Source organism: Ammospiza caudacuta, chromosome 11 (assembly GCF_027887145.1).
Source record: "Ammospiza caudacuta isolate bAmmCau1 chromosome 11, bAmmCau1.pri, whole genome shotgun sequence".
NCBI lineage: Eukaryota > Metazoa > Chordata > Aves > Passeriformes > Passerellidae > Ammospiza > Ammospiza caudacuta.
In genome coordinates, this window is record NC_080603.1 from 8156476 (window position 1) to 8177783 (window position 21308).

At 49.5% G+C, this 21308-nt stretch overlaps 2 protein-coding genes across 2 annotated transcripts in view; one reads left to right on the forward strand and one right to left on the reverse strand.

Annotated features, from left to right (window-relative positions):
• The first annotated feature begins 149 nt into the window (after positions 1-149).
• Positions 150-4018, forward strand: TMEM41A (transmembrane protein 41A). Its single transcript, XM_058812222.1, has 5 exons — positions 150-367; positions 444-597; positions 1389-1550; positions 2051-2189; positions 2675-4018. The coding sequence occupies exons 1-5, from the start codon at positions 270-272 to the stop codon at positions 2893-2895; spliced, it is 774 nt and encodes a 257-aa protein (XP_058668205.1). The 5' UTR covers positions 150-269; the 3' UTR covers positions 2896-4018.
• A 3236-nt stretch (positions 4019-7254) lies between these two features.
• The window catches only part of MAP3K13 (mitogen-activated protein kinase kinase kinase 13), a 72933-nt gene continuing 58879 nt past the window's right edge, over positions 7255-21308 (reverse strand). Inside the window, exons 9-18 of the mRNA XM_058812221.1 lie at positions 20788-20946; positions 17897-18055; positions 16502-16610; positions 15808-15917; positions 14525-14641; positions 13920-14057; positions 12180-12894; positions 10951-11021; positions 8334-8631; positions 7255-7681 (exon numbers count right to left, since the gene is read on the reverse strand). Coding sequence (XP_058668204.1) covers positions 7580-7681; positions 8334-8631; positions 10951-11021; positions 12180-12894; positions 13920-14057; positions 14525-14641; positions 15808-15917; positions 16502-16610; positions 17897-18055; positions 20788-20946 — 1978 coding nt within the window. The 3' untranslated portion in view covers positions 7255-7579. The remainder of the gene's footprint in view (positions 7682-8333; positions 8632-10950; positions 11022-12179; positions 12895-13919; positions 14058-14524; positions 14642-15807; positions 15918-16501; positions 16611-17896; positions 18056-20787; positions 20947-21308) is intronic.

Sequence of the window (21308 nt, forward strand, 5' to 3'; positions counted from 1 at the left end):
AGAATTTAAAGCGTGTGTCCGCAGCTTAGAGCCCTCATAAGCAGCAGGTGCAGCGAGCGCAGCAAGCCCACTAACGCCCCGCAGCCCCCTCACGCCCACGCCCACCATCACTGCCCCGGCCCCGCCCCTTAGGGAGGCCCCGCCCCGCGCCTGCGCACCCGCTCGGGGCGCTGAGGGCGGCACGGCCGGGCCGGGAGGGGCCGGGTTCGCTCGGCTCGGCTCGGCTCGGCTCCGTCCGGCGGTGCTGGCAGCGGCGGCCCCGACCCGGGATGTGGCGGCGCCCGGCTGGGCTCCTGCTCGTCTTCGTGACCGCCACGGCCGCGCTGTGGCTGCTGTCGGTGCGGCTGAGCGCGGGGCAGACGCGCAGGTGGGTGTGGGCGGCCGGCGCTGCCCGTGCGTCCCTCCCTTCCCCCGGCGCTGCCCGTGCGTCTCTCCCCTCGCAGGGCGCTGCGGTTCCCGGCGGACCTGGAGGAGCTGCGGGAGCTGGCCGAGGCGCTGCGGGACTACGAGCGACAGCACCGGGGCGCGGCGCTGGCCCTGTTCTGCGGCGCGTACCTGTACAAGCAGAGTTTCGCCATTCCCGGCTCCAGCCTCCTGGTACGGGGCGGGCGGCGCGGGGCGAGGGGCCGGGGACCCACGGATGGGGCAGGAGGAGCTGCAGGGACCGAGCGGGCCCGCAGCTGGGCAGGAGAACCCTTAGGAGCAGTACGGGTCGGGGCTGAGCTGCTGGAGAGCAGCTCTGCTGGGAAGGATCGGGGAGTGTTGGTGGATAATGTCACCTGAAGGCCAGGAAGGGCAGTGGGATCCTGGAGGGCCAGGAAGGTCTGTGAGATCCAGGAAGAGCATTGCCAGCAGGTCAGGGCGTGATCCTGGCCCTCTGCTCAGCCCTGCGAGGCACAGCTGGAGTGCCAGGTCCAGATCTGGGCTCCTCAGGAAAAGACAAGAAGAGGGTCCAGCAGAGGCCACAAAGAGGTGCAGCTGGAGCATCTCTGATGAGAGATGGTTAGTCTGGAGAATACTGAGAGGGGATCTCATTAATGCATATAAATATCCCCAAAGGATAGTGCCAGACTCTGTTCAGTGGTGCCCAGCAACAGAACAAGGAGCAATGGCCATAAACTAAAACACAAGAAGTTTCACCTCAATATGAGGAAGAACTTCTTTCCATGGAGGGTGGGAGAGCACTGTGAACAGCTGTCCAAGGGAGGGCAAAGTCTTTTCTGGAGACATCCCAAACTCACCTGTTCCTGTGTCACCTGCTCTGGGTGACCCAGCCTTGGCGGGGCATTTGGACTGGATGATTTCCAGAGGCCCTTTCCATCCCTAACAATTCTGTGGTTCTGTGACACACTGTGTCCCCCAGGCCTCACTCCATGTTGTCCCCACAGAATGTCCTGGCTGGAGCACTCTTTGGACCATGGATGGGGCTGGTGCTGTGCTCAGTGCTCACATCTGTGGGAGCCACTTTCTGCTACCTGCTCTCTGCAGCTTTTGGCAAGCAGCTCATAGTGCACTTCTTCCCTGAGAAGGTGGCTCTGCTGCAAGGGAAGGTAAGAGCTGGCAGTTCTGCTGGCACCTGCAATGGCCCTGGGCCAGGCTGCTCTTGGGGTGACAGTGAAAGCCAGTGTGTGCAGGGGATGCACCAGGCCTGCTGAGGGCACAGTCTAGGAGCAGGCTGCTCTCTTGGAGCAGACCTGTTGGCAGAGAGGCTGATCCTAAGCAAAAGCAGATATGAAAAAAAAGGAGGGTTTGGGAAGGCTCCGTGCTCCAGAACTGCCTCCATCCATCCCATGCTGTATTGTACACTGGAGCTGGTTCTGCTCTTGACTTCCTGATCTTTCATTCTGGTGAGATCTCATTTCCACCCCTCTTTGAAGAGGGCTGGCTCACCATTAGGCTCCATACAGACACGGTATTGCTGCTTTCCCTCAGTTCTGAACTGATGGCACACTGTGGCATGTTAGAAGAAAAACTCACTCCAGTATTGTGGCCATTTGAATGTTACTGCTGTTGGAGGAGCAGGAATGATATGGAACATTTCTTTTGGCAGGTAGAAGAGAACAGGAGCTGCCTATTTTTCTTCTTGTTGTTCCTGAGGCTGTTCCCCATGACACCAAACTGGTTTCTGAACCTCTCGGCTCCCATTTTAAACATCCCCCTGTCCCAGTTCTTCCTCTCCGTTCTCATTGGTAAGGCCTGGGGACACAGCCTGAGGGGACAGTGTGACACTGCTGCTCTTGGTATCACTGAGCCAGGGAGGGCAGAGCTGGGACTCTGACCCTTGGTCTGTTTCCTCTCTGCTGCCCTTGAGCATTCTGGAGGTGTCACCAATGCTGCAAATTTTGCTTTACACCTGGTTCTTTCTGTTAAAGCACAAACCCCAGTGTCTGTGTAATGGCTGTACATTAAAACACTGAGTTCCACCTCAACATGGGGAAGAACTTTTCTAACATGAGGAGGGTGGCAGAGCACTGGAACAGCTGCCCAGGGAGGGTGTGGAGTCTCCTTCTCTGGAAACATTCCAGATTCCCCTGAACACATTCCTGTGTTACCTGCTCTGAGTAACCCTTCCTTAGCAAGGGGACTGGATCCAGAGGTCCTTCCAACCCTCAAGTTCTGTGTTTTTTCTCTCTAGGGGGGAACTAACAGCTTTTTTCTGCTCTGATTCCTTCAGGCCTTACACCATACAATTTCATCTGTGTGCAGACAGGGGCCATTCTGTCCCAAATCACCTCTCTGGATGCCATCTTCTCCTGGGACACACTGCTCAAGCTGCTGGCCATGGCTGTGGCAGCGCTGATTCCAGGAACCCTCATCAAGAGATACAGCAAGAAACACCTGAAGCTGGATGGAGACAAGCAAGCTCAGACACTAAATGGCAGAAAGAGCTTGTGATGGTTTAGGTGCCCCAGTTTTGGGGTAAAAGCTGCAGGACTCTCTTCCCAGGGGTTATATTCTGCATGCTCTGTGCCACCAAGGACAGTGGCAATTTTTAATCATCCTTCTCTCATCTCAGAGGAGGTGTCCGTTCTTATTTTTAATGAATGTTTATCTGTGCGTGTATCTGCACGGAGAGAGATATACAGGGGTTTTGTGAACACTCAGTTAATTTGCCTGTTTCATTTAAATCAGTCTCCTGTGTGCCTGAGGCTGTGGGGAATAAAAGGAGGAGTACTGGCATCCTGTGAGGAAGGCAAACCAGAACCCAGCTGTGCATCACTGGCCAAGCACAACCCTGCAGGCAGCAGGCAGGCTCTGCTCCCTCCAACTGCAGACAGATTTAGCATTTTTGGCCTGAAATGATGAGCCATGTGCTCCTGTGCAGCTGTACAAGCACCAAGTTGAAAAAATAATGGTGTTTCAGGGTGCAGCTGTAGAAGATTCTTCTTTGATTCCCATGTTAAACCAGCACACTCTGCAGCAAAATGCTGGGGATTTGAGCTGTCTGAATCAGTCACGTCAAAACACTTGAGACAGCTTCTCTGGTCTGCCAGTGGCTGCTACTCCCCATAGAGAATAAAGGGGTAAAGAACAGGAATGGATGTGCCTGACTGGCAGAGATTTGTCCTTGAAAAGCACCTTGAAACCCACACGTTTGCTCCTGTATAACTAGGAGGATTCCAAATAAAGAGGTGGGCCCTCTCCCAGATGTGGAGAACTTAAGATCCCAGAATTGGTTTGGGTTGGAAGGGATCCTAAAGCCTATCTTGTTTCACCCCCTGTCATGGGCAGGGACACTTCCAGTATCCCAGGTTGCTCCAAGCCCCATCCATCCTGGCCTGGGACACTTTCAGCTTCTCTGAACAACTTGTGCCAGGGCCTCACCCCCCTCCTCCCACTGGGATGGTACTCTGCTCTTGGGGTTTAGGTATTTGCTCTCCATGAGGAGATCCACTTGGAGGACAAAGTAACCTTCCTGGTATGAAAAGGGGCAGGTGGGAGACCCCAGAGCTTCATGACATCATCCCAAAGTCCATGGGAACCCATTCCCAGATCACCAGACCAGCCTGCAGCATTGAAGTACACTGGCTTTTTATTCCATGCATTGTTTGCTTTGATAGTCATTCTTGTTTCCATCACTGTACACTGGTCAATACAAAAAAAAAATCAAGTTTGTCTCAGGAATCCACAGAGCAGGGAGGAGGGGATGAACACTACTGGACAGGGCCAAGATGAAATGGGTACTTAACACGACAGTGGGGAGGGCAACATTCAGCTCTGGGAGAAAATCTAGGCTAGTGTTCAGGAGCTGTCAGCAGCCACGAGAACGGGATCGGGTACTCGGGATGCTGGAAAGGAAACCCACAGTTTACTCCGGCCCTGGAATGCGCTGTTACTACAAGGAGTAAGCAGGCTCACCTGCACCTCTCAACCCAGACCCTGCCAGGAGAGCAAGTGCAAGGAACCACAGCAGAGGTGCCCATACAGCAGTGTGGGGACTGTCTGTGCAATCCCAGGGAGGTGTCACTAAGGAAAATCCTACACAACCCCCCCAGAACTGACAGCAACCACCCCGGGAATGTGGGGGTGCTGAGCCAGCTCTGCCCACACACAGCAAGGCCATGGGAGGTGTGCGGGGGAGGCTGGGGTGGCACCTCCATGGGCAGGGCAAGGGGCTGCCCTAGTGGCATTCCCAGAGGGATGCAGGGGCAGGAGCAGCAGGAGGAGCAGCGACACTGGACTGGAACACTGCAATGACCCGGGGGTGTAAGAATAGGGCTAAGTGTGGCAGGCTGGAGGGGGCAGCTCTGCTTGCCCAGGCAAGGATGGGGAGGGATCAGCTGCATCCAGGACAGCTGGCCCAGAAGGGTCTCAAAATCCCAAACACCAAAGCTCTGCGAGCCCAGTGGAGCTTCAGACCATGGTGGAGCCTACGAAGAGACCACAGGTGCTCAAATCCCTCAGGGACTGGATCATCACAGGCCAGAGGCCCTGGGGACAGTGACAGGCCTCAGCTGGAGGCAGCTCTGCTTTGGGGCTGTTTGTGGGACTGCCCAAGGATACCAGTGCTGCCCATGGGTCTCCCAGAGCCTGCCAGGTCTGAGCACAGTCTATCCAGGGGCACAGGGCTTGGCAATCTCTGGTGGGGACACCTGATGGCAGTTCTCCAACTCTCTTTACACCACAAGGTGTTACATGCACACAGTTCTCCACTGCTAAATTCCCACACCTTGGCCTCCAGCCTCCTGAGTAACCATCTGCACCACCAAACCCCCTCTCACACCACAACAGCAAAGCCATCTCTGGCCCTGCCGGCTCCTCCTGCCACTGGCTGAGAGACAAAGAATATTGGGGGAGGAGAAACAGAGGGTGGGAAGAGAGAGAGAAGGAGCCAGGAAAGAGCTTCACTCCTCACAGGGTTCTGCCTCTGCCCAGAGCAGGGTGAGCAAGTCACTCCCTCTCCAGGAGCCTGTTTGGTCCTACCCAGGTGATCCACTACATGGACCCAGTGCCCAGGGCAACTGCCCTCCTCCCTGACGGTGTTTTGGATGCTCTGGCCAGGGAACACTTGTCACAGTTATTCACTTTGTAATCAATTCAAAAGCCCCTCACTCCCTGACCACCCTTCCCACATTCCCACAGTTCAGTGGCTGCCAACCATCAGCAACAGGAGCAAACTGCAGCTCTGCCCACGAGGAACCTGACTGCAGCATCCAGCCCTCTCTGTTCTCTGCCCTGGAGTAACAGCATCCCTGGAAATCACGAGGCAGCAACTCCTGACAGCCACTGAGCCCAGCTCTGCTCCCACCCCTCTGGCGAGCAGGGAGAAGGTAACATCACACACAGAGATTACAATTGTGCTAGCGGTGAAGCCAACCTTCTGATCTACAGAAATTATAATAAATAATAAAATAACATCATAACTTAAGATCTGTCTGTAGTCCAGCTACAAAAATTTTAAAATATGGGATAATTTAACTCATACAATACTGCTCTCTGTATAAGTAAGACATTTTCCTTCACTTTGCCATGAGGCTATAAATTACCACAGTTAAGTTCAAACTAATATTTTAACATAAAATGTAAACAAACAAAGCAACAGAAGTACCTGTCCATGGTCCATTCCTGCCGTTCACCTCTGGCTGGCTGTGCCAGCACACTGGGAAGGGCAGAGGGAGAGCTCTTGCAGGGGGACATCAACTAAGGAAGGGGAGGGGAACGTGCTCTATCGTCTTGTTCTCTTTCAATATTGTTTTAGAAGAGTAGTGTTTGAAGGGAAGGCACTATGAGTTCTATCAGAAAACAAATTTTTCTCATCTGCCAATGCTTCGGCCTGTCACATACCAGTACTATCCTCACTTGCACCTGCAGAGTTTCAGCTTGGAGGAGAAACAGAGGCCTCGGGGCACACCCGAGACGCAGCAGTGCCACAGCCATGTCAGGATTCCCTGCACAAGGCCTGCCATGAAGGGCAGGCAGCTGCTAATGCTTCCAAGAATGTACAGTGAATAAGGAGACAGGGCAGGGCTGATGCTCTCAGCCAGGCCACGATTCCCAGTCTTCCCCCTCAACACACAGCCCTCTGCTGGTTCTCGATGCTGCTGTAGGTGAGAGGCTGCTTCTCCCAGTCCACTCCAGGCGTCTCCAGCGTCCTCCCCAGAAGTGCTCGGGCTCTGCGGAATGTGCTTTCCATGCTTTGCAAGTCCTTGCTTGGCCAACACTGAGTTGATTGATTTCTCTGACTGACTGAAACAGACAGGAGGTAAGAGGAGGAAGTAAACTGGGAAATGGCACACTGCATCTGAGAGAGGTTTCCCTGCTCAGCTGGAGGTTGACACTCCCAGAGTGAAGCAAGGACAGTGGTAAGAAGTGCTCTGATACCAATTCTCAAGAGGATGAGGTTAGAATACATTTGCAGGATCTCACAACAAAATGCTGATTAAAAAAAGAAACTAAAAATCCTTAAAATAAAACCCATCATTACATTCCTGGGGATGTATCGACTCAGAAGACCCTGGTTGTTAGCACCTCAGTACCAGTTTTCTCCAGGAACATGTCCACCTTCTGATTAAAAATGACCCAGCTGGTTATACTGAAAACACTTTGTTCACAGGTGACCCTACAGTCAGGTCTTTTTCTGCTTTTCCTCATTTGATAAGACTGAGTGGTTTCGTATTCTTGATCTGTTCTCCAATCTTCAGGGCCACGAGGCCTGGTCCCCTGTGCAAGCAGCAAGAGAATCCTCCGCGTCTGTACACAAAGCTGTCCAGGCAGGACTCCCAGGATGTTTCTCTGTAGTGTGCTTGCTTTCTGAACTTTTTTTTTTGCAACAAGTCTGTGTGTCTATAAATACAATCCACTCTTTACAGTAAAAAGTGTTAAAATGTCAAAAAAATAAATATCCATGTTACAGTAACTAGATTATTCAATAAAATACATCCCTGCCATTCTTGATTGAAATGCTCAAAGAGAATTAATTTCATTTGGACATTTTCCAGAGATTCGGGTTATTGCAAATCACTCCTGGGGTGGGAAGGAGAAGCATCTTCTCTTCCTGTAAAGTGTGATGAAGGGGAATGAAGTGGAATCTCAGGGAAATCAAAATGCCAGTACCAGGAAGCTTTGGGGGAGATCTGTGTTACCAAGTAGCAGAGCTGCAGGGCTTATTGGTCCTGACCGTGGCATCAGAACACTCCCCTTCAGAAGAGTCACAGTCTGATTCTCCAAACTGTGGTGGGTTCTGCAAGACAAAAGGAAAGGGGGAGACTTGAGCACCATTCCTGTACTGCACATCACCCACACATCCCAGTCTGCCACAGCAGCCAGGCAAAGGTCACCACCTGCAGAGGAGGAGAGTGGCACATTGAGAGGGCATAGCACACGACTGCCCCACCAAAGGTCACTTGTCTCCCCTAAGAGAGGGGACAGCACAGAAATACCTGGTCACAGCACTCCCAAACACAGGGTTATGAGGAGATCATGCAGCAGGCTCTGCACTACCCCCCCAAACACTTGAAAGACAGAGAAAGGAAGAAAGTCATCCCAGCTTTGTCAGCAAGGCTGCCAATGGATACGTCTGAGGCAGTTTATATCCACTCCATTTCATTATGTATTTTTATCCCACATAACGCAACTGCAAATCTGATGGGCTCCCAAGATCACACTCATCTTGACCAGCACATTATGTTCAGCTTTGTTTTTGCTACTTTCCCCCACCCACTCTTCTGCCAAGCAGGAGGAAGATTGGATATTGCAGCACTTGCTTTGCCATAGTACACCTACCACAGCATTTTCTAGGCAGTGTTCCAACTTTCTGGTCCCTGGATTCCTTTCCATAACATTTATGCAGTTTTTTTCCACTGAGTAGAAGGATGAGGGGATAACCAACTCACCTCACAGCTGTGTTCATCTGCACAAAGTTTGCCCAGAGACATCTGAGTCTTGACCCTCCGCACAGCACACTCTTTGTCCGAAAGCCCATCCGACTGCGTGGAGATTTCAATGGGGATCTCTGGAGTCTGGGACAACATGTCCTCCAGCTTCTCAGCCAGCTCATCCTCCAGCTTGTTGGCCAGCTCATCCGGGCTGTTCGAGTGGTCGCTTGTGTTCCCCTCCTCTCCATCCGACACAGAGAAGTTCTCAGAGCTGAAGGTCGAGTAGGACTGGCAGCTACTGATGCAGCGGTGGGGTCTGCAAACAGGGAGAAGTTCAGTGCTCACCTTGGACAGCAGCCACAGGGAACTTCCTGGGTGCTGTGTTCACTGCTCTGCTACACCAGGCTTTGTGGAGTGCCTTCCACATCCTGGAGCTACAGGATTCTACCCCTTCTGAATGATATAGTTCAAGACCTGCATCTTTAAATTCATCTGTTCTACCCTGTCTGATACATCCATGTTAGCTGATCTGCCCTGGAGCATATTTTTCTTGGACAGTGCATTTTCCTAAAGTGCTAGGCTATACTGTGGAGTTCTGTTTAGTATTTTTATTGATGATATGGATGAGGGTATTGAGTCTTTCATCAGTAAATTTGCAGACGACACTAAGATGGGATCATGTGTGGATCTGTTGGAAGGTAGGAGGGCTCTGCAGGGAGACCTGGAATGGTTGGATGGATGGGCAGAGTCCAGTAAGATGAAGTTTAATAAATCCAAGTGCCCAGTCCTGCATTTTGGCTGCAATAACCCCCTGCAATGCTATAGGCTGGGGACGGTGTGGCTGGACAGTGCCCAGGCAGAAAGGGACCTGGGGATACTGGTCAACTGGGAAATTGAGGTTGGATGTTAGGCAAAAGTATTTAATGGAAAGCGTGATAAAGTACTGGAATTGTCTGTCTAGGGAGGTGGTGGAGTCACCATCACTGGATGGATTTTAAAAAATATTGGGTGCGGCACTGGGTGCCATGGTTTCATTGAGGTGTTAGGGCATGAGTTGGACTTGATGATCTTAAAGGTCTCTTCCAATCCAGTGACTCTGTGAGTTCAAGCTAACTCACCTGGGAATACCTGGCAGCCATCCCAAAAGCCAGGCAGGATTTAGGACCATCCACTCAAGAAATAAACTCACAGTTACTTGACCACAGAAATGGCCTTGTGCCAGGATTCAACAGCAATGGGACAATACATCAGTTGAGGGAACATGCCTGGAAACCCACAACTGGGCATCACATGGAATGGGCAACTTGTCCTCCTAATCTTCCAAGTTCGTAAATCACAGAGGAAACAGCATCCCACAGGAACTGTACGAGTCACATAACTCATTCAGCCCAGCATTCTGCCTTCAACCCCAGGCAGGAAGGAATAATCTGAGAGAAGTATGAGAACAGGGTATGCAGACAGAGCCTGCTTTCTCCTGACATCTCTTCCTGGCCTGTGCCATTCAGCAGATCTGAGTTCCTAGCAGAAGCGCAAACCCAGGTGACAATGCTAACAGTCACTGATGGATCCATACTCCAGAAATTCTGCATTTACAGCTCTTCATGCTCTGATTTCCACAGCACACCTTGACAACGAGCTGCACATCTGAAAATGTTCTGGATGGAAAAAGCGCTTCCTTTTGTTCATTTTACCCTGTTTGCTTCACTGGCTGCCCCTAACATGAATGTGAAGAATCATTCCTTGTCTATTTTCTCCACATAAATTACAATTTCATGCACCCCTGGTGTTGCCTTTCCTCTTGCTAGAGAAACATTTCACATGGGTTTAATCTCCTCTCCGATGGAAACAATCCCTAACCACTCCTGTCACACTTCTCAGTACCTTTCCAAACTTTACTGTGGTTATTGAGCTGGGGCAATGAAGGGAGCATTAGGATTTAAGCTTCAGGTGTGCTGTGGATGCACGCAACAGGAGACAAGATTTTATTTTCTTCTCTACTCCTCTGAATCAAACCTTTAGCCTGTTTGCCTACTGGATCACTCCTGCACTTGAAGCAGCTGCTTTCATGAAGCTGCAGCACCAAGTCCATGATGTCTTCCTTGAGCACAGTACTGGTCCCTGCTGGTCCCAAGGCTTATGTAGGAACACTCCCCCTAAGTCTTATTTTACAGGCAACACCATCAAGTCTGATCTGCTATTGTCATTTAGGTCTGCAATCTTATCTGAATTCAGATACAAAGGTGCCGGGCTGGAGTCTGACCCACTGCAACAACAATTCATAAACAACACTGGGAGTAGCCCACAAAGGGTTCCCACATCCACTCAGTCTGATCCTGGTGAAACAGATGCAGCAGCTCATTTACAGAGGCAGAATAACATTATCAAGTGTGATCGAGTTGTGCTGCAAACAACCTGCAGGAAAGCCAGCAGGAAAGCTGGGCCAGAGAGAACATCTCAATGGGCTGGAACAGTGAGTGGACATGAGAGATCAGCTGAGGGTGGATGAGACACACTGAATGGGATTCTGGTCTTCTGCCAGCACCTTCACCAGTTTCAGTGCTGGTGTGCAGGTGCTTTGAGAGTTCTCCTCAGTTTTGTCCCACCAAAGAGAGATTAGAGTGAATTCACCTTTTACCTTTGTCTACGAGGAAACTCCACTTCGCTGTCAACTTCACCCTCCTCCTCTTCTGACGATTCATCCCCACTCTGGCAGAAAACAAGGACAAAAAGGGTGTCACATTTGGGGAAGTTCAAACATAGCTGACCCCTTGGTCCTTCAGGGCACAGTCACTGCAAAACAGTGCAAAAAAATCTACAGGCTGCAAGAATCTAGACCAGAAAACAGCCTGTGTGTCAGCAACACTGACTCAGACATTGCCAACCAGGAGGTTGTTTCAGACAGTCTCAAGGCTGCCATTCCCAAATCTGGAGTGACTGACTGGGAAATACACTGAAGTATTTCAGCAGGTATGGAGTACAGAGCATTCCAGATTCTCACTGAAGCAAATCAAATAACGAGTATCACATGGAAACTCACAGATTAGGGAGCTGATTGGGCACTCTTGGCTTTACCCTCTTCTAGCCCATCAACAGAGCAGGATGGAGGATGACACAGCCTTTGCCAATGGGTTCCTCCAACTAGGAGAACCTGGGATTTGTTTCATACCTCAGTGAGCACAGAGCCTTTTATTCTCCTTCTCCCATCCAAATCTACCCCCACACTGTTGTTTTTTTACAGCCTCCTTCTATCCTATCCAGCCTGTCAGCCCCTCATTCAGATTAAGCCTTTATCTCATCCCATCCCCTTGTCTTACAAGATCCTAGTCCCATTATGCTGAGGCCAAACCACACTCTTGATCTAGTAATTACATTATTTTTCTTGACTTTTCCAGCCAGGCTCAGTTTCCTGCTCTTTGGACTCAAACTGGTTCTTACTTCTCTCACCACTTGGATGGAAGCAGGAGGACCAAAGAGCTGCTTCTGTACAACTGTGTCATAATGTCCTTTTTACTCTTGCAAAATCTTCACAAAATACAGGAGAACTGTAACTTCTGGTGTAGGGGGACAATTTCTGGCAGGTGCAGCAACAGGGATGTCCTCAAGACCATGGCAAATGTTGAATCTTTGCCTTGAGACACAGCAGCACCACAGATTCTCAAACAAACTCACATGTGATATTACAGAACAATTTAAAGAATGCATTTGTCCCTTCATTTGGAGAAAGGCTTGAAAGCTTTTTGAGACTGCTTCAACATCAAAAACTGAGTAGAACAAGCTGCAACTCAAACCAATTGGCGAAAGCGCACGTAACAGAACCAGGCCCTACCAAAACCACATCTTCAAGCCCCAGTGCTCTGTCCTCACCTTTTGGAGGGATCTCGCTTTGCAGGGCAGCCCTGAGGAAGCCAAGTGCTGGGGAGTGCCCAGGGCAGACACCGCCGTGCCCTGCTCCTCCAGCTTCTCCATGAACTGCGCGCTGTCGTAGAGGGACGCGGGGGACTGGGGGCGGCTCCCGCCCGGTTCCACAGACGCCATCTGCGCCTGGCCACTGTCCTCATCCCTGCACTGCAGGCAGGGGTCGTAGGGATCCGCCTGGCAGCACTCCCAGCGCTCGGCCGTGCTGTCCCTGCTGTCCAGGCCGCGGCGGCAGTCGGCCTCCATGGCGGTGGAGATGAGGTCGGGGCTGGAGCCCGAGACGCGGCGCTGCGCGTGGTTGCTGAGGGGGCTGCGCAGCGCGGCCGCGGGGCCGAAGTAGCGCAGGTTGTTGGCGCAGGTGGCGATGTCCTGCCCGTGGGCGTGCAGCCGCGAGTGCTGCCCGTGGGGACTGTGCCCGGGCGGCTGCGGTGCCGTGGGGGCGTGGGGAGGGCCGGGCTGGGGGGCGTCATCCTGCGCTGGCTGGTTTTTCAAGATCCCTGCAAATTCATTGTAGCTGCCTTTGCTGTTCCCCCGGCGGTGCCGGGGCTTGCTGCGGTACCGGCTTTTGCCACTCAGCGTTGACATCTTGGGACTTCCTGAGACTGGGGAGCCATTTGATGCTGCTTCTGTGCTGGGTATGCCCTCTGACTTCAGTAGATCTGGCCTGGGAGACAAGGAGAAGAAGTTACATGTCAAGCCACAAACAAAGAAGTGACACCGGCCCAGAGCCAGGAAGAAGAGGCAGCTGGAGCCAAAAGCACTCTCTGCTTCCTAAAATCTACAGGCTGCCCTCCCCTTCAGCTGCTTGACTCCTGCATTTTGGTCCCTGTGATCCTCTCCACTCAACATCCTCTCCATTCAGCCCATCCTGCTCTACACTCTTGTCTTGCTGTTTTTCCAATAGCTGTCACACTCTCCTTTTCCGCTCTTATTTTGATGTTCTCTCCCAAAATAGCTCCCTCTCAGGACCTTGGGGTAGAGCATGGCTCTCACTCTGTGCATGTACAATGGTGTTGATCAGGCTGCTCATCTAAGAGCCATGTGGGGACATTAATTCAGAAGTGATTATTCACTTGTAATCAGGACTAACTCCTGGAAATCCCTAAAAAGTAAAGACTAAGACAACTCTTGCAGAAAAAAATAATCTCCCTATCTAAAAGTCATGTAGAAGAGAAATAACTGAAAGGACAGCATGAATTCCCAAATCACAAATCCCAAATTAATTCCTCAACAATGAATCCATCCTTCCTGAGGCCTGACTGATTTCCACAATCCCTTGCCCTGCTTATTTCCATCCAAGTCAAGGATGATCTTGGACAGTTAGGAATTTGAGAAAACACAAGAGATAGCTCCTGTCCAAGCATCATCATCTGCTCAAAAATCACATCGATTTTTTAATTAATTAAATTGAATTAATTAATTAATTAATTCAATTAATTAATTAACAATTCATTCAACCAACACATCCTGTGATTCCATGGTTCCAGAGAGCTGCCCAGGTGGCAGGGATGGCAGGATTCATCCCTTTCACCTTAAGATCATTAAACAATTATGGTTCTGAGGATCAGACCAGGCTCAAGTGTGAAACCCCTTTGTCCCACCCTGCATTTCATCAGCCTCAAAGGGAAGGAACTGCCCAGTGGGGATCTACCACTGGCTCTGCCACAGGACTGGGTTGTTACTTCTCACCGTTTGGTCTGGCTGCCTGGTTTATGGGAGACCCCTTTCCTCTTCATTAACTTCTCCACTGTATTGGGGTGGATGATTGGTCTGACTGGGTGGCGTTTGTAAGTCCCAGGGTACTTCTTTTCCACTGCTTGCTCCCTCCTGAAACATCAGGGAAACAAAGAAAACAAAACCACATCAGTTGTGTCTCTCCCCACCTGCTGCTCCCCCTGGACAGGAACTGACTGCAGGGAACATGCTGCATGCCCGATTGCTCTGCTGGGAAAGCACACAGACACTTCTAAACTCCTTCTAAATTCCTTCTAAATCAGACAGCAGGCACAAGGCCCTGGCACACAGTCCAGGAGCAGCACTGCCATTCCCCTCATGCATGGGCCAAAGGATGCCAGCCCCAAATGGGAAAGTGCCTTTCTCCAAGTCTAACCACTGAGAGTGGTCTGCAGGAATTCACTCCAAAGGGACCTCTCCTTGCTCACCAGCAATTCCCTAACCTTTGTAGTTAGTCAGGAGACACTAAACCTACAAGTGCCACTATCCAGTTTAGAAATGAAGTGCTGTTTGTGCTCTGCTGTGTGCAGACTGATCACATCACCATCCCAGACACGTACTTGATGAGCTCCTTCTCCCGCACCTCCAGCTGCAGCATGATAGCACTGAGCTCCATGTACAGGTTATTGGCCCGCTCCAGCTTCCTCTCATAGTGCTCACGGATATCCAACGCATGTCTGAAAGGCACAAAAGGCTTTAGTCCAGCCTGACTTCCATGGACCAAGAGAAGAGAATGAGGAAAAGTACAGGTGCTTTAGGAAAAGGCCTTTTAAAAGGCAAATTTGCCAGCTGTACCACACTGAATTCCAGATACAGCTAACAGTGAATGATGACTGATTAAGAGCCTGACACAGCAATAAATCATGGTATGGTTTAGAAAGTGTTTAACAGCCTTGAAAGTGTGGCAACACTTCTCCCTAGAAGAGCTGCAAATGCATCACACACACACTCAGGAGCCCTCTGGCCAAGCCCTGATCAGCTTGTTTGCACAGAGAAGGGGCTAAACCAGCCTCTACAGAAACAGGAAAGGAGTCATGTGTCTGCATTTCATTAACAGCAGGGTGTCCACAGAGCTCCAGTACAGCTGAAAGATGTGGCCACCCAAAGCTCCCTGGGGACAGGGAACACTGAACAACCACTGCATCAAATTCCCTGACCAAGGGCCCCTTTGGCTCCTCAGGTTTGACACAGAACTGCTTCTTAGAGTTTTATGTTTCTCTGTCTATTGTATTCGCAAAATTGTATCACAGGATACAATTTCCCTTCTTTAAATAAACCCTCTGCTTTCATTTTTAAGCTGGTATAATCAAAATGCATTTCAGTGGGTTGTTTATATGAAGTATGTTCATTTCTCTGTAATAACTAACCCAAAGAAAGTATCAGGGTAGAGAAAGCTCATAGCCAACCTCAGGATGGATTTCCCACTGAGATGGATGTCTCTGTTTCAGTGCTGTTATCACAAACACCAATTCTCAGGCAGAAATATTCCCTGGGAAACACACAAGCCTTTGCCACCCTCTATGGAGCAAACTGTTGAGACTGCCCAAGAGCAGTGACAGCTCCCACTGCTACTCTCCAGCTCCCATCAGCTGAGCTATGCTCATGTCCTAGGCCAGGCCCATGGCAATTTTGGTTTCCAGGTTCACAAGGAATTTAGGCTGCCCAAATTTATACCACCAGGAATACTGGGGCCTGTTTTGGGAACCTCAGTACAAGAGAAGAATAAAAAGAGTCAGGGCTGGAGCAGGAGGCCCTGTGAGAACAAGCTGAGGGCTCATTTAGCTGGGAAGGGAAGGCTGGATAGGAAAAGCAAAAGACTGTATACACAAAAGACTGAACAGACCTCAGCTCTTCTCTCCGACGGCGAATCAATTCTTCATCCAGCCGGTGGATACAAGTTCCTTCACTTTTAATTTTCTCAAAATGTTTCTTCACTTCTTCTCTCCATTCAGCCTAGGAAAGCAATTTACTTTTAGCTATTTACAAAGAATTGGGATCTGTAGGTGCACCACAAAAAACTCTTGGGCGATGTTGTTTGTGTCTGCAGAAAATTACAGCTTTGGGTTGAGAATGTATTTTTGTTAGCTGAATTATTTTGGGTAACAACACCACAGCGCATTTAGTGCCAGCATTTTCAAATGGTATTTACAATTTTGTGCTTCAAACATAGAATTTACAACATATCTGCATTTTCTAAGAAATATTTTTTTTAATTCCTAGAGTTCTTTTTGTCCTAAGAGAACATTTTCTTTACTTTTGGCGGTGAAAAAAAGTAGAAAGGTTCATGATTTTGAAAGCTCCATGATGATGCCTGTCTATAGTGATAGTCTATTTGCCCCTTGAAGCTCTGGTTCCTGCAACAGAAGTCTCAGCTTGGGAAAGTTTGGGTACAAGATTTCTAAATGCCCATCAGGTTGCTCCTCCCCAAGAATCAAACTGAAATCATGGATCCAGACTTTCTCTACTCAGTGCATCCTCCAGAATCAGATCCTTGGAGCTAATTCCAGCACTCACAGGCTACAGCCTTCCCCAGTTACCTGGGATTTGAAGTAGGTTTCCTGAGGAGTAGCCAGCACATCAGCAGAGGCGATGTCCAGGTGCATCAGTGTCTGCCGGAAGGACGGACGGTTCCGGGGCTTGCTCTGCCTGAGACAAAACAGAAACAGCCAGGGTGAGGTGAGGATGGGCACTGCCAGCCCCTCCTGCCCTTCTGGGGGGAGGGATGGGCACTGCCAGCCCCTCCTGCCCTTCTGGGGGGAGGGATGGGCACTGCCAGCCCCTCCTGCCCTTCTGGGGGGAGGGATGGGCACTGCCAGCCCCTCCTGCCCTTCTGGGGGAGGGATGGGCACTGCCAGCCTCTCCTGCCCTTCTGGGGTGAGGGATGGGCACTGCCAGCCTCTCCTGCCCTTCTGAAAGAGTCTCACTAGATCCTATTCTCTGACCCAAGCAGCTGACAGGTTAGAGCAAAGGAGCTTTTCTGGTTTTCTCTTTTGCTGAATACAATTTCATTGTGCTAGAGGTGGTTTGTGATGAACCATTCTGAAGAAACAAACGAGGTGCAAGTGTTTAAGACCAGAAAATGAGACTACAAAGTGAAAGATCACAGAAAAGTACAAAAATGTTTGGATTTTTTGAGAAAAAGCACCATCACTTGAGTTTCAGGACCAAATCCACCTTGCACAGGGCAAGAGCAGCTTCTCAAGCCTCCCCTGCCCACCAACCACCTCCTTCCACTAGGTGGGGATACAAGTGTTTGTAGGCTCTCTGTAGTACCGAGCTGCACAAGCTGCCACAGCCCCACTGCTGCAGCTCAGGGCAAACAGCCACTGGGAGAGATGCACACGTGCTCTGGCCTGTTGTCCCCTTTGTGGCACGGAGAGGAGGGCTGGTAAAACCTATGGAGTGGGAAAATGCTGGAAGACCCTTTACACTGAGTCAAGATGTAATGACAAAGCCTCAGTGTGAAACCCAGGACAAAGTATTTCAGCTCTAATCTGGTACATGGAGGAAACTGAAAGCATTTTCCATATCTGAACCTGGAAAATCTGTGCTCCAGACAAAAAGCTTTTATTTCTCTTTGTCCAGTCCAAAATCCAATTGCTCACAAGGGGTTTTCTGAGTAAAAAAATCAGTTCCCTTCACTCTGGATGTGACCTCAAGGAATTTTACCCCTACTTTCCTTCCAGCTCCTTTTGTCTTCCCACAGAGCCACCTTTTATCCCCCACTTTCTACAACAAAGCAACACCTTCTGGGAAGGCTCCTGAAGATGTCCTGCTGCCACAAGGAAGCAGAATCCAGAATGTTAAAACTTACTGCTCTCAGGACAAGTGTAAGAATATCTCAGAGCCCTCTGCTCTGGGCTCCATGTTCCCACCCTGACTTTCATGGGTTTTGCTGGGAGGTCTGTGTTGTGTGGGGTTCAGGCTCTTACCAGGTTTGCTTCATGAGGATTTTGAAGCCATCTGGGCAGGTGGAAGGGACAGGAAGGTGGAGGCTGTTACTGCCCACTCCCCAAATGATGGCTGAAGAGTCCACGTCCTTGTAGGGAATCTCTCCTGTGAGCAGCTCCCACAAAACCACCCCAAATGACCTGAGGAAGAAATAAACCAGCATAAATTGAGTTCACACAGAAGCTGTTAACAGAAACATCTGGAGCTTGAAAAAAAACACAGTATGGGGGCAAAACAGGGAAATAGGGATGTCTGGTCCAAAACTGCAAGACGGTGCAACAGTGGCCTTTAGCACACCACGTAACTCCTCTGCTCCAGCACAAAAGCACACTGGTTTCCACCCATCCTTTCCTGCTTCTTTGTGAGATTTTAAAGACCCTGAAAGCACATTTTCTGTACAGATTAAGTCTTGTTCCTCTTAAATGAAAAGACTCCAAAGTCTACTCTCAGATAGACTTTGGACTGTTCTTGCTGTTAAGAACAGATGATTGACTACTGCACAGACTGACAAGTGTCTTACAGAGACAACACAACAAAGGTTTTGTGGCTTTTTTACATTTCATTTAACTGGTTTTGTTTTCTTTTCCCTAACCAAAGGCTCCCTCTGCTGCTACCTGTAGACCCAGGTAAAAGTTTCAAGGTCTGAGATTCAGCACTACAACTACTGCAACACAGAAATTAGGAAACAAATGCTACTTGTATAACTTTCAGTACCAAAAGCACATGAGGTCTCATTTGATATCCCTTTTGTTCTGAAGAAAGGAGGGATAAAGCAAAAAAAAAAAAACTTAAGAGAACTCAGGGAAAGAATCTCCCACAAGAACTGAAACATGAAAGCTCACTTTGCTTCTCTTCCTTAGTGAAGTTACCAGAAAGAACCAAAACCTTAATTTTTAACAGCAAATATTTGTTTTGTATACAATCATCACCCAATAAAACGCCAAAGAAACACCAAACCAGTCAATACAGAGATAAACAAAATGCTGCTGAGAACCACCACCACTGTCACTGCACATCAACAACTGGGCTGTGACACAGCTGAGGCACCATCATCCCTATTTCCAAGCCAGATGTGCCACCTCACTGTGTCCCACTCCTCTGTGGGACACCAACCCTGCCAAGCTGCAGACCACAGCCAGGTGAAAGGTGAGAATGTTGTTTCTGACTTGTACCAATATCCAGTGCTAAATTAAGTACAGAAAAACTTCTAAAGGACAAACTACCAGGTCTGAACAACCATCAGTCAGGAAATAACTTCATGTGAAAAACAGTGCACTTTCAAAGCCCATTGGTTTGAAATCATGTGTAAAAAAAAAAAAAAAAAGGCAACAAACAAGCAGATTTTGAATATTTCTGGCCTCAAAATCCTTTTCTGCAAGAAAGCAGGGCTCCAGGAGGTTGGACAAACTACCAGAGAAAGCTCATCTGGTTTCATATTTGTTATGACTAAGAACTGACAAAGGATTTCCAAGACTCCTGATAAGATTATAGATTTGTTTTTCTGCATGCTGTTTGAGATGAGAGAGAGCAGACATATAAGCAGCTCAGGAACTGTTCTCATTTGCTGGCAGCATTCATGAGCATCGTTTTTATTCATCTTGAAGGAGGAATGGATGGCAAGGGAGAGTCTGAGCAATCACCACTGTTGTGAACTCCAGAGGAACTGGCACCAAAGAGCAACACCTCCATGTCACTGAGGGAAGGAGCAAAGTGAAATAGTCTTGAACATAAACCACTCTAAAGGACAGAAAGCTGAGGGTGGAAATCCAGCACCACTTGTCCTCACAATCCTGTGATTCAAGGGAGGGGTTCAGCAGACAAATGCTGGGTGTATTTTCTTTCCAGAACAACCCAAGTGTTCTCCCAGAGGAGCTGGCTGTGCTGTGACCTGGACATCCAAAATAAACACACAGAACACCGTGGGCACAAGAGCAGCTGCACACCACAGGTAACATCACCTTCCCTGCAGGAAATCTTGCCCTTCAGGTCAAGCCCAGCCTGAGCTAGAACCTCAGCAGCAGCTCCTGACTCCACTGCACCCTGGACCACCCATAGCTCTGTCCAGCAGCCCCCTGCCCTGCCAGGGAAGGGACAGCAACTGAAGCTGAAAAACCACAGGAAGCAAAATCCCTCCTGGCTGTAAAGCAGGGAGAAGGGCATTTGTCCTGGCTGCTGACATTTAATATGTAGAAATAATGAGGCAGAAACAGAGATGCAAATCCCTTGAGGGCTCTGAAACCTGTGGAGAGGCTTCCCAAAGGAACTCTAAGGCCGAGCCCTCTCAAGCATTTTTAATAGCACAGAGACTGAACGGTTCTTTGTGTTCATTTGGACACAGAGCACGTTCCACATCGATGGAAATAGGCTCCAAAACCCTTACAACCTGTCCTGGTTTCCTCCCTCTTAGACCTGGGATTGGATTCACTGGACTGGAGTCCTGTGGGTACCCACACAACAACCAGCCTGGTGTGCAGGAAGCACAAGGGGTGGGGAGCAGAGCAGGGGCCTCCCCACAGCTCCAGAGTGGCCCTGAAGAGAGCCAGAAGTGATGGAAAAACCACCCTGGCTGTGGAGGCTGCTGAGGGGGCCTGAGCACAGCACTGGGAGAGAGCTCTGGGCTGGATAACAAAGGGAAGAATTTCTGCATTTGCTTCCTGCAAGACACAGAATGCACTGAGCCTTAGCTGGAACCTGTGTCATTCCCTTTCCATCAGAGCCCACCAAAGCTCAGGGCACAGGCAGAAGGAGAAATGAACAGCCCAACACAGAGCAAACCATGCTCAGGTACAGGATGAGGAAAGGACATGGAAAGTGCTGGGAAACCAAGGGACTGAAGAGAAGATGAAGGTGCTTGACCATGAAAAGGACTCACCAGATGTCCACTTTCTCAGAGACAGGCTCGTTCCGTATCACCTCCGGGGCCATCCACGCCACCGTCCCCGCAAAGGACATTTTGGTACTCTTGTCACTGAGCTCTTTAGATGTACCAAAATCTGAAATCTTTACTGCATCTGTGTGTGTAACCAAAACACTGGAAAAAGGGAAAAAAAAGAAGTTGTCACTATTTTGTAATTTTTCTTGCACCACAACAGCCACTGGAGTAAATCCCCTCTTAATCAACACAGCCTGTTGATGAGGCCACACTGCTCACAAGTGCAGTACACAAGAAAATATTTTGTATTTTCCCCAATAAAAGCTCTCACTCTCTTTTGGGTCGTTGTGTTTTGTGCCTTAAATGCATTTCTTAATGCTACGAGTCAAAAATCAATCTCAATAAAACTGTAAATTAACAAGTAACTGAGGATCCAGAGGCAAAGCTGTACCTTAAACTGTGCTGCAAATCATCTAAAAGCATTATCTTAATGCACTGTCACAGACTAAAGAAGTAATAAA